This window comes from Dromiciops gliroides, chromosome 6 (genome assembly GCF_019393635.1).
Source record: "Dromiciops gliroides isolate mDroGli1 chromosome 6, mDroGli1.pri, whole genome shotgun sequence".
Classification (NCBI taxonomy): domain Eukaryota; kingdom Metazoa; phylum Chordata; class Mammalia; order Microbiotheria; family Microbiotheriidae; genus Dromiciops; species Dromiciops gliroides.
Window position 1 is genome coordinate 18,977,837 of NC_057866.1, and position 13,634 is coordinate 18,991,470.

The 13,634-nt window shown below is 35.2% G+C and overlaps 1 protein-coding gene across 1 annotated transcript; it reads right to left on the minus strand.

Annotated features, from left to right (window-relative positions):
• Positions 1 to 1,968: 1,968 nt before the first annotated feature.
• Positions 1,969 to 2,922, minus strand: LOC122731437 (olfactory receptor 8K1-like). Its single transcript, XM_043971545.1, has one exon. It carries the CDS (start codon positions 2,917 to 2,919, stop codon positions 1,969 to 1,971), a length of 951 nt encoding a protein of 316 aa, XP_043827480.1. The 5' UTR covers positions 2,920 to 2,922.
• Between the last annotated feature and the right edge of the window lie 10,712 nt (positions 2,923 to 13,634).

The following is a 13,634-nucleotide window of genomic DNA, read 5'->3' on the forward strand; positions in this document are numbered from 1 at the left end:
CATTAGTGTATATTTTAATTCTAATAACTTTGTTCTGTTCTGAAGGAGGCCCATATTATTGTTTTTCAAAAAATTTAACAACTTTTTTATTTTTAGTTCTAACTTCTTTTCCTCATACTAGGCTTCCCTCATCCATTGAAAAAGCAAGCAATATGATACCAATTACAAATTTAAAGTTATGAAATGCATATATACACATTCTCAACATTGTAATATACAGTTATGAAGAGAAATACATTTTTAAAAAATATTCTTCAATCTGTACTCAATTTTATTAGTTCTTTCTCTCTGAACATTTATGGCATTTTTCAACATGAATCCTTCGAAATTGTCTTGCATCATATTATTGATCAGAATACCTGCCTTTCACAGTTTCTTGTCTTTAAGTGTAGCTGTTACCATGTAAAATGATTTCCTGGTTCTGTTCACTTCATTTTCCATCTGTTCATATTTATCTTCACTAGCTTTTTCTAAAACCAACACTTTCATGATTGGGTATGCTTAGTTTTATAGCCCTTTCTTTGTGTGTGTGTGTGTGTGTGTGTGTGTGTGTGTGTGTGTGTGTGTGTGTGTATATTAATATAATATACTGTCATGAAATAGTCCCTACTTGGAAGACAGAGCTCCCCTATGGACCCTAATTCCTTATGAATCAAGTGAATAAATGGAAAAACATTCCACTCCCATTCAAGAGTTTTAATTTATTTACTCATTCCACAGCTGATGGACATCTAATTTATTTCAAATTTCTTGTTACTTGAGGGGAAAAAAAAGGTACTACTCTGAATATTTTGGTGTATATTGGATTTTCCTTTTCAGTTGTATCTCATTATGGTATTTGCATAGCACATTTCCTTCAGTGTAGGTGCAGCTCACAATAGACTGATGCCTTATGTGTTTAATAAATTTTTGGTCTATGGAGAAATTAATGGACCAGATAGAGTTAGGAAAAGTAAACCTCTTAGTCAGTTTACATGTGAAAAATAATATGTCAAGCAATGGCTAACCATTTATTGACAAGTTTTATTGACCAGTAATTGGAAAGCCTAGGACAAGGGATAGGGAGGAAAGAAAGGGGGGAGACCCTTAATATGATTACAAATACATAGAGTATATGGGTGACAGTTCTATGTGATAGATAATAACTTTTTAAAAAGTTAAAAGAAGGGATGAGAAAGAAGAATGCACTAGGAGAAGAGGGGAAGGAGAGGTAGAATGGGGTAAATTATCTCACATAAATGAAGATTTTTTATGGTAGATGGGAAGATGGGGAAGGTGGAAGGATAAAGCACTTGAAGCTTACTTTTTGGAAGTAGTTCAAAGAGGAAACAATATACACACTCATTTGGGAATAGAAAGCTATCTTTCCATAACAGAAAGTAGGAAAGTAGGAAAGGGGATAAGATTAGGGAGCTGCCTCATAAAAAGGAGAAGCAGTAGTCAGAAGACATCATTTTTAGGATGGAAAGGGAGAGTAGCATAAATGTGGGAGGGGGATGGGAGGGAGGGAAATACACAGTTAGTTAATGATGATGTTTTTTTTTCCTCTTAATATAATTTAAGTTCATTGTGGCCAAGAACTATTTTTTTTTTTAATCTGTGTGAGTCCAATGCCTAGAACAGTACCTGAGCCCAGGATTTTCTAAATGCTTTTTAATTGATTTTCCCATGCAAGAAAACTCCAAAAAGAGTTCAGCTTTTCACTATTATAGTATATAAGGAAATGGATTATTTTGTGGAGATATTTCGTACTACATTCTCTAAAAATTTTCTTCCATTAAATTATCCACTAAACTAGGACTTATTGGAGATTGACCTCTACAAGAAGACTAACAAATAAAAATCATTCTCTAACTGCAGACATATATTTTGTCTAAGATGAGAGGAACCAGAAAACTTAACAAAAAGTAGTCTAGAACAAAATTACTTGCTTCCAATAAGACAAAGGACTCACACTTTACATTGGCACTAAAGAGAATGCTTACATCTATTTGTAAAGAGACGTTTCAAGGCACCTTTCACCTCTTTGTTCCTCAAGCTGTAGATCAAAGGGTTCAGCATGGGGATGATCAGGGTATAAATCACAGAGGCTATCTTGTCTGTGTCAAAGGAATGGCCAGATTGGGGCTGCAGGTACATGAAGAGAAGTGTCCCATAGAACACAACCACCACGGTGAGATGAGAGCCACAGGTGGAGAAGGCTTTTTGCCTGCCCTCAGAAGAGTTCATCCTCAGGATGGCTGCAAGAATTAGTATGTAGGAGACAAGAATAATCATGAGGGAAGAAAGAAAATTTAATGGAGCAAAGATCATAATGATTAGTTCAATCTCACTTCTATCTGAACATATAATGGACAATAGCGGGAGACTATCACAGTAGAAATATCTTATTACATTGGAGTTACAGAAAGATGATTTAAAAATCTTTATTGTGAGTAATAGGGACACCATAATGCCATAAAGGTATGAGATACTCACAAATATCCAACATACTCTGTCTGACATAATGAACATATAGTGGAGGGGCTTACAAATAGCCACATAGCGGTCATAGGCCATAGCTGACAGAATAATAAGTTCATTGATGATAAATATCCCAAAGAAAACTAGCTGTATTGCACATCCATTATAAGAAATGATGTTTTTCTCCTCTATGAAACTAACCAGCATTTTTGGCCCAATAGTAGTAGAATAACCAAGATCAACAAATGCCAGGTGCCTGAGAAAAAAGTACATGGGAGTTTGCAGGTGGGAATCCACAGTGGTTAGGATGATCAGGCCCAGGTTTCCAAGAGCTGTGGCCATGTAGTTGATGAAAAACAACACAAAGAGGGGGGCCCGTAGCTCAGGACGGTTTGTAAGGCCCATGAGAATGAATTCAGTCACTTGTCTCTCTGTGGTTTCATTCAACTGAATCATTTCTTCTATCCAAGAAACATAATCTGAAAATGAAAGGAAGAAGACTTTTCTGAGTATGATTTGCTTATATAATTAGGCAGTTAATAGGATATTTTAGATAAGAGGAGTAAGAAATTTTTTCCTGAATTACATTGTATTTTTTCCATTTGAATATTTTATTATTTTCCAGTTACCTTGAGAGATAGTTTTCAAAATTTCTTTTTATAAGATTTGTAGTTTCAAATTTTCCTCCCTCTCTCCCCACCCTCCTCCATCCCCAAGACAGCAAGTAATCTGATATAGGTTATATATATATATATATATATATATATATATATATATATATATATATATATATATATATATATATATACACACACACACACACACATATACATATATATATACATATATATATGTACAATCACATTAAACATATTTCTGCATTAGTCATGTTATGAGAGAAAACCAGAGCAAAAAGGAAAAACCTCAAAAAAGGAAAACAACAACAACAAAACAGTAGAAATATTATGGTTTGATCTTCATCTAGATTTCACAGTTCTTTTTTTCTTTTTTTTCTGGATTTGGAGAACATTTTCCATCATGAGTCCTTTGGAACTATCTTGGACCATTGTAGTGCTGAGAAGAAACAAATCTATCACAGTTGATCAACACATAATATTGTTTATACAGTGTTACATTGTATTCTTTTCAATTTAGATATCATGAGGCAAATTTATTCAAACAGGAATCATATCACATTGTACCATTTCATATCATATCACATTATATCATGTCATACCATGCAATATATTGTATCATATCAATAACCTGTCACTTATAGGAAAGTGGATACAGCTTCATTTTATAAAACAAGGAGTGAATTATGAATCTATGTATCTGTAGTTTATTGGAAAGAACAATTAACATATTTACAAGTATAAATTTTTTATACTATTTTAATTAATCAGTGGATGAAGGGGTTATAATGGCATATTGATGGAAGGTAAAAGATTTCAGCAAACCTTAGGGAGGAATCAAGTTAAAGTAATTATCAAATTGGCTTTGACGTTAAGATGTAGGTTAAAAATATATCCAACACATTTCTTTTCTTTTTTTTTTTTTTTGATGAGGCAATCGGGGTTAAGTGACTTGCCCAAGTCACACAACTAGTAAGTTTCAAGTGTCTGAGGCTGGATTTGAACTCAGGTCCTCCTGAATCCAGGGCCAGTGCTCTATCCACTGTACCACCTAGCTAACCCTATCCAACACATTTCTAAGAAATGCTATGCTATGCATGTAATCATCTGGTTTCTGTGTCATTGTTTATTGCTATCTCTTATAAAACGATGGTCAGGTTTGAGATATGGAATTTCCTTTTAAAGGGTACCCTAAACTATCGAGGATAAAAGTCCAGGATCTATTCCAGTCTCTTACTTATGCTGACATTAATTGTATAATGGAGACACCATATATTCTATTTAATTATAATAGTTTAACTTACCTTATCAGTGAAAAAAAAAATTCTTCCTGGGGATCTGGTCAAATACTTTGGTGTTTTTAATGACTTTCATTTCCAAAACAATGAAAGTATTCTTGCTGTTCAAATAATATCTAGTTACATAGCACTGATCCAAAGACCACTGGGATCCCATATATTATTAATAGTCAGTATACCTTGACAAAAGCTGTTTGATTTCTATGATTGGAAAAACAAACCAAAAAACAAACCAACAAAAAACAATCTGTCACATTAGTAATGGGTAAGAACTCTCATTGGATGGCTTTCCTGTAATGATTTTATGTGATTTCAATTTGAATAAATTCACCATATATAGCCTAAATTTTCCTCTTCACATCTGCAGTAGATATAGGGTTCAGCTTTTTTAACTCAACTACTTGGACTCCATATTTTTATCACACGATTGACTGAGAAGTCCACAAACACAGAATAATGTTACCTGGTTATTTGGAAGGGAGAATCATCTGTGGTTTTCATGATATCTGCATTTCTACCTTTTAGAGGAAGACTTTATGTATTTCACTGTCCTCGTGAGGCCTCGTCCCTGGAGCAACAGAGAAGTTTAATGAATTTCATATGATCATATCATGGCAGTTGCCCAGAAAGTTATAAGTGATAATTCTTAATAGTTTACCCGATTTAATGAAGCATTTATTAAATAACTACCCTGTTCCAGGCTTCTGTTTGTTAATGATATATCTTGCTTGCATCAAGTCCAAGGACATTGCACAGTCTTGAGCAAGATATCTGTGGCCATTCAGAAGATTTTTACTTTAGTTTTCTATGTACTAAAGGACAAGTAGACTGAGTACATCTATTACCCAGAATATAGAATAAAGTTGCACAAATAAAAGGCAGAGTTTGCTTTTTTTGGATTCATCTCTAGGACAGACAAGGATAAATGGACTTAGTTTTTAGCAAAAAAAAAAAAAATAACCAGACTGGATTGGCTTTAGGTGATTGCACGTAATTTTTTTTTTCTTGTAAACTTAAAACTTCTTTTTCAATTAATAGCATTTTATTTTTTCCTACTTTTCCATGTATAGATAATTTTCAATATACATTTTTGTAAGAGATTGACTTCAGAACTGATGTCCTTCCCTAACTTTTCTCTCCTCTCCTCAAGACAGCAAGCAATCTGATATGCAGTACAATCATGTTCTTTTTTTTTTTTTTTTTTTAGTGAGGCGATTGGGGTTAAGTGACTTGCCCAGGGTCACACAGCTAGTAAGTGTCAAGTGTCAGAGGCCAGATTTGAACTCAGGTACTCCTGACTCCAGGGCCGGTACTCTATCCACTGCGCCATCTAGCTGCCCCCTAGTACAATCATGTTAAACACATTTCCACATTAGTTAAGTTGTGAAAGAAGAATCAGAACAAGAGGGAAAAAGCCACAAGAAAGAAAAAAATGTGTGAAAATAGTGTGCCTAAATCTGCATTCAGACTCCACAGTTCTTTCTCTGGATGTTGACAGTATTTTCGATCATGAAACTTTTGGAATTTTATCAGATCATTGTATTGCTGAGAAGAGCTAAGTCTACCAAAGTTGATAATCTTATAATGTTTCTGTTACTGTGAACAATATTGTCCTGGTTCTGCTCACTTTACTCAGCATCAGTTCATGTAAGACTTTCCAGGTTTTCCTGAAAGCTGCTTGCTCATCATTTCTTATAGCACAATAGTATTCCATTACACACATATAACACAGCTTGTTCAGCTTTAACCAATCGATGGGCATGCCCTCAATTTCCAATTATTTGTCACCACATAAAGAGCTGCTATAAATTTTTTTCTATATGTGGGTCCTTTTCCCTCTTTAGTAGTGGTATTGCTGGCTCAAAGGGTATGCAAAGTTCTATATTTCTTTTGGCATGGTTCTAGATTGCTCTCCAGAATGGTTGGGTTAGGTAACAACTCCAGCAACAATGCGTTAGTGTTACGAATTTCCTACATCTTTTCTAGCATTTATCATTTTCCTTTGTCGTCATATTAGCCAATCTGATATATATGTTTCGTGGTCAGCCGTTTGTAAGGGGCTAAAATTCTAGCTAGTCTGTCTAAAATATCTAATGAGTGGTTGTCAATAAATTATAAGCTCTAGCAAGAGTTAGACTTTTTTTTTTCTTTTATTGGGGAGGGCAATGAGGGTTAAGTGACTCGCCCAAGGTCACACAGCTAGTAAGCGTCAAATGTCTGAGGTCGAATTTAAACTCAGGTCCTCCTGACTCCAGGGCCAGGGATTTATCCATTGTGCCTCCCAGCTGGCCCAAGAGTTAGACTTTTAAGCATTTATTAAGGAGAATAGGAATTTGGGAGAGAGAGAGAGAAAGTCCTAGATTCATCTATCTATCAAAGGGAGAGCGCATTTTAGCTCCACTCCCCATGGGAGTCCTCACGAAAAAGAGTGAGCCACACCTCCTTCATCCCCCAAGCCTCCTGTAAAACTTGCCACATCACATCCACATGCACACACATCTCCAAGCTAATTGGCTGGTAGCTTTGATTGACAGTACCCACGAGCAAATGTCACTTCCTGATGCCAAGGACCTGACTGCATGGCTTCCCCTCAGACACCTTCTCCTCATGGCGGAGCTTTCCTATGGTAACTACCCATCAGGTGGTGTCATTCAAATCATTACATATTGGTATGGTATGTTGGAATTATTTTGTTTTCCATTTTGCTAATCAATAGTGACTTGGAACATGTTTTCATATAACTAGAGATAGCTTTAATTTCTTCATCTGAACACTTCCTGTTCATATTCTTTGAACATTTATCAATTGGGGAGGGACTTGCATTTATATAAATTTGACTCAATTCTCTATGTTTTTGAGAAATGAAACCTTTATCAGAAATACTGGCTGTAAAGATTGTTTCCCAGCTTTCTGCTTTCCTTCCAATCCTGGTTGCATTGGTTTTGTATGTTCAGAGAGAAGATAGAAAGTTGCTTGAACTCTCCTAAGTTTCCCTCAGAGACAACATTAAAATGTAATCAAATTATATTTCCATACCTGTCCACCTTTGGAAAAACAAAAACAGAAAACAGAAAACAGAAAACAAAAATCAAAACAGATTAGAGAACTGCTAGGGAAAACATAGTGCCAGTTTATTTGTCCCAATGAACAAGCAGGCATTAATTAGTCAGAGATTCCTTTCAAAGAAGGAGCTGGAATGCACCTTTTTTTTTTGTGAAGGTATATAAAACATGATATTATCAGTTTCATTAGCATGACACAACTCAACTTAAAAGCAAACAATATGACAAGAATGTATGAAATCTAAATCAGTTTATCCATTTCAAGTATAACAAGATGTAATGATTGGAATAATGCCACCTGCTGGAGAGCTACTGTAGGAAAGCTCTGCCATGAGTAGAAGGGTTCTGAGGGCAAGCCATGCGGTTTTCCTTGGCATGTGGAAGTGCCGTTTGCTCGTGGGTACTGTCTATAAAAGAGGTGAGGCTTGCTCTCTTGGGCTCTTTCTGGAGGACCTCAGAGAGGAGAGGAGCTGGAGACATTGGCTCCCTGAGATAGACTGCTGAATCTAGGCCTTTTTCTCTCCACCAAATTCTTATTCTCCTTCCTAAATGCTTAAAAGTCTAACTCTTGCTAAAGCTTATAATTTATTGGTGACCACTCATGAGATATTTTAGACAGACTAGCTAGAATTTTAGCCTCTTACAAAGAATATATAAAATGCCAATCAGTCTGATAAGTGGACTTAAAGCAGCCACTCTGATAAGATTATATGATTCAAAAAGAGTGTTGTCAAGAACAGGGATGCACAGGTGTTTTTATAAGATAGTGACTTACTATCCGAGGAAAGAAGTTAGTATATAGGGACAAATCTGCTCACTATCTTAGTTGAGTTTGCAGCTCAGTTGGAGACCACATTGATCCTATTAATCCAGGATGATAAAATCCTTTTGGATAATTAGGGAGCTTCATCAAGTCCAGGTGTTCCATACATTCATCAAAAAAAAAAAAATCAAATCTCTAAACAGATTCTGGAGCTATAGAACCTTCAAAAATAAAGAGAAATAATCTTCCACCCTGAGATAATTTAAAAAAAAAATCCTTCAGGAAAGTTCTGATTCACTTGGGCAAAAGGGGAGCATAGAAGAGTGTGGAGGGTTTCTGGGCAATCAGCAGGAGGCTCTTGACCACAGCACAAATCAGTAGCTGAGGCCCCTTGGTCCTGGTTCAGCCAGCTTGTGCAACATCAGGCAAGATTTGAGACTCCCCTTCCCCCCCCTCCCCAGGCCTGACTGAGAGGACAAACTGCCAGCTGGACAACCACCCATAAGATAGGTGTAACTAGAACAAGGATTTCCAGTGCAGAGAGCAAATCCAGAAGAGTAAGAAATCTGTGAACCCCAGAGCCCTTAGATTAGAAACCCAGTTATCAGGCCTATGGACCACAGCATAAAAAGCTTGCAACAGTTAATAGCACCTACATACAAAGATTTTTGGAATGAATGATAAAATAAAATTTTTTATCAGGAACCTAATTAAATGAATGGATATGTCTCTGGGCTTGATATCAGAAAGAGCTGCCACATTTAGCATTATTATCCAGGGCAAGTAACAATCACTACCTAAATTTTCAAATGGAGATTACAATAGCATTCTAGTCAGATTATTACCAGGATCAGATGAGATATTATATGTGTAATGCTCAGCAAAGAAACTGGCCAATAATAGACATTTATTAAATGCTTGTACCCTTTTTTCTTAATGATTACATTTTAAGATTCATAATCTTTATTTTTAAATGAAAATTTAAGAATAATTTTAAGAATAATTTATATTTGTGAAATCATGTAAAATATAATTTCATGTTAGCTATGTTGCAGAAATAATAATCAAGTGAAATAAAATGAATTTTTATTCAATCTGAATTCAATTTTCTTAACTTCTCTTCATGGAGGAGAACATTTTTCATCATGAGTCTTTTGGAATTGTCATGGATCTTTGGAAGGATAAGAGTAGATAAGTTGCTATTGATCTTCAGAACAATATTACTGTTAATGCATACAATGGTTTCTTAGTTCTTATCATTTCAGTTTACATCAGTTCATATAAGTCTTTCCAGGTTTTTTCTGGAACCATGCTGCTTGTTATTTCTTTTTTTTTTTAATGTATGATGTATTTTATTTTTTCCGTTACATGCAAAGATTGCTTGTTATTTCTTACAGCATGATTCCATCAAAATCATCTACCACAACTTGAAGAGTCATTCCCCAATTAATGTGTATCCCCCTATTTTTAATGGTATGCCCTTATGAAATGAGCTGCTATAAAGATTTTTGTACATATTGGTCTTTTTCCTTTTATGTCTTTGGAATGCAGACCTAGTAATGGTATTGCTGGCTTAAAAGTTTTGGACAAAAAAAATAAAATTAAAAAGTTATGGACAGCTTTATAATTGGACACATGCTTTGTGAAAGTCCTCTGGCATGATGGTCCCTTCTGGGAAGACATAGGGTATCCCCAGTGCTTCTTGTTTTTGATGAGTGGAGTCATCATGCCATATTCCTGAGACATATGGTACAGCTCTCAATAGATCAAGAATTTTCCTAGATAGTCAATTTATGTCTAAAGAAGGTCAGTAGGCTAGTCAAAGTTAGGGAAAATTTTCAAACTTTTAATGAGTTTAGATTCAAAGAATAATGTATCAAACAATGGGAAATAATTCAATAATGTTTTATTCAAATGTGATAAGGAAGACTGGTAGAGAGGGAAGTGGAGAAGGAATGAGGGAAAAGAGGATTTGAAATACAACTCAGAAATAAACATTAATGTAAAGGAAATCTCACTTAAGTTTAATGTTGTTTGTGAGTGTTTGGGGCAAACTGCCTCAGTTTACCCAAATAACTCTAGGAGACCACCAAGTCAAGCAGAGATAGATTTATTACATTCCTGCAGGAATGGGCAAACTCAATGCCTGAGCCACAATAGCTAATACATGCCTTGACCTTTTATAGGAATGTCGGTCAGAGGGGAAGTCCCCACACACACTAGGGCGAGCTCACAATCTAACATCCAATCCTGTCTAACCCAGGGTGTGTGTTTAGCTCGTGATCAATGTATGGAGACATGCATACATGTTCCAGGAACAAGGGGGAAAAGGGGAGGGGGAACAAGGTCAAACCGAAGGAAGAGGGAACGGGGGAGTGACAGTCAGATGTTTCAGATCTCACAGTTCCCACTGACTTCCCTATCCCGGCCTCTATCTCTAAAGATATTCAACTTGAATAACAGGAAGAGTCACTCAGGTGTTTCAGCATTGTTTTGTAGTCGTGTTAATTTTAGAAGGATGACAGGGTTAAAATTTATCTTCGGCTATGTTGGGAAATCAAAGAAATAGAATAAAGAATAAAAGAATAATCCCTTGTTGGGATCCTAGGGTCAAGGGATTCTGCTCTGAGAAAAAGAGACATGTCACTTAACATCTGGTCTCAACTCAATTGCTGCATCCTGTGCAGAGCCCTGTCCTTTCTTCTAGAGTCCTGAGTATTGAATTGGTGGGCAAACTCCCTGACCCACTCAACAGGGACTGGGGTTCTGACACATGATGGATTCCAGATAAAACTAAAATGTAGCTGACAAGTGGGGAGACTGAGCAGGAGTAAAAATACTGTTAATTGGCGATAGAACTTAAAGGAGACAGTGAGAATTTGACAAGCAATAAACTTTTAAACTAACTATACTGGGGCGGGGCTGGGTACCTTCCAGACCCCATGCTCAGAGTTTAATCTGACTCAAAACCATAATCATCTCATACATGAGGAATGAGGAGTGGGGGGGCAGGGGGCACCCCCCCCACACACACAGTGAAACCATTCCATTCTGTCTGAAAGGCTTCCTCCTGCAGGAAACTATGTTCTTCCTGAAGTGGAGGATGTGCTCCTAAGTGTTATTCACACAGTTCGATGCATAAACAGAGATTTGGTGGCTCCAAGGAGCTGGCCAATTTTTATGTCAGGGGATTTGGGAGTTACAGAGTTGCAAAGATGAAAAACAATTACAGTTCACAAGATATTATTTTGGGCACTCAGATGTATTAACCTTAACAATGTTAATATCTGTATTTTTCAATGACAAAATTTTATAAACTATAGCCTCTCTTAATGGTAGTCTGTCATGCTGGTCAGACCTAATTGTATAATACCGTAGATCTAAACTGTTCTCCAGAATGATTGAATCAGTACAGCACTTGACCAACACTGCATTAGTGTCTCTATTTTTCCAGATGCCCTCTAGAATTTGTAATTTTCTTTATCTTTCAGCTTAGCCATTCTGAGAGATGTAACATGGTACCTCAGAATTATTTTCATTTGAATTTTCTAATAAATAATAATTTATATCATTATAAATGTGATTATTGGCAGATTTGTGTTCTAAAATTTTTCTGTTTATGTCTTTTGACTAAGTATCAATGGAAGAATGGCTCATATTTTTTGATGAATCTGACTCAGGTCCCTATATATTTGAGAAATTTGGCTTTTATCAAAGACACTATAATTTCTACCAGTTTTGCTATAATTTTCCATTTTCACATTATCTTGTTATATGGTAAGAGAAATTGGTCTATACCTAGTTTTGGTGAGCTGCTTTACAGGTTATCTTAAAGTTTTTTGTTTAATAGTAAGTTCTTGCTCCCAAAGGTTGGACCTTTAGATTTATCCAATATTAGGTTACTATGGACATTTATGTTTGGATATTTTATACCTAATATATGCCATAGACTATTCACTCTGTTATTTATTAGGGCATTTTTAAATGATTAGCACTTTATGATATATGTACAAAGATGGTATTTCTAGATGACCATCCTCCACTATTTTTTAAATTGATTGGCTATTTTTCATAATGGAGTTTGTTACTATTTTACTAGTTTCAGTATCTGTTGGTTCATTGTTATTATGCCTTTGAATAAGTACATTTATTTAGATTAATTTTTATTTTATTGGGTCAGCCTACTAACTGGCAATTTATATATATATACACACATATACATATATATCTGTGTGAAAACTACCATATTTTAAATACTCTTATTCTACCAGTATTATGGTATAACTTTAAAAAAGGTGGAATGTGATACAACACATGGAACTAATGTTTAACTGTAAGGAAAATCCACTTTAATTTGAGACAGCTCTAATTTTTCAGTGAGTCAGAATAGATTTATGGATAGAGGCTTGACTTGGCTGAGTGAGAGAGGAGGGAGACTCATTCTAGCATCACTAAGTCATATGTAAGTAAGATGCGAAGGCACCAAAATTAGCAGTCCTAGATTATGTTAATTTGGGAGAAGATGCATGATTCAAAAGGTTCTGTCCCATATCTTCCTCCCAATTCATTATATAAATTAATAGGAACAATATCTTCTCTGGTCAGAAGTTTTCTCATTTATCTAAAATCATAAATGAAACTGAGTATGTGTGCCCAATGCATATTGTAGTCAATATAAATCTCATTAAAGATTAAAAAAATAACTAAGTTTCTTTTCCTCTGAAGAATTTAGCTTCATTCCATACTTTGCATGCATTTATTCTTTCCAGCACAATAGAAAATTGTTGAGGGCAAAGATTATTTTATTATGTCCCTCAAATCCTCAGATTCTAGCCCAGTCCCAACACATAATAGTTTTTGTTTTATTTTGTTTTATTAGCTAGTAATAAAGTTGAATTGGAAAAGTTTACCAAGAAAAGAGTATAGTTAATGTGGAACCATCAAAGAGTAATAGGGAAGAGAGATGAACAAGTAATAAAGTGTATTGAAGCTTCCATACTGTGACTAAAAAGACAATATTTTCATTTTATATATTCATAGAATGTTTCCCAAATGACAAAAAATATAAAACACAGTCAATTGTTTTTGTTTATTTTTAAACATCATTTTAATTAATTATTAAAATAAAACCATAAGTCTTGAAATATTCTGTTATTTGAAGAACATGTTCTTTGCCTGGAAATTTATTCCCACGTGTTCTGAAGGAAAGTTTCCCTGGGATTTAATTAAAAAACATAACAGCAACAATAATTTTACATTCTGTCTTACAACATTTGAATACACTAAGTTTTGATAATGATCCAAATTTGCACATCCTAGTTTTCTGCCTAGATCTGTATGAGATAACACTCTCGTTCATTCTAGGTCTTTCTAGTGAATTAACACTCACTAATAAACAGATATCCCTCAATTT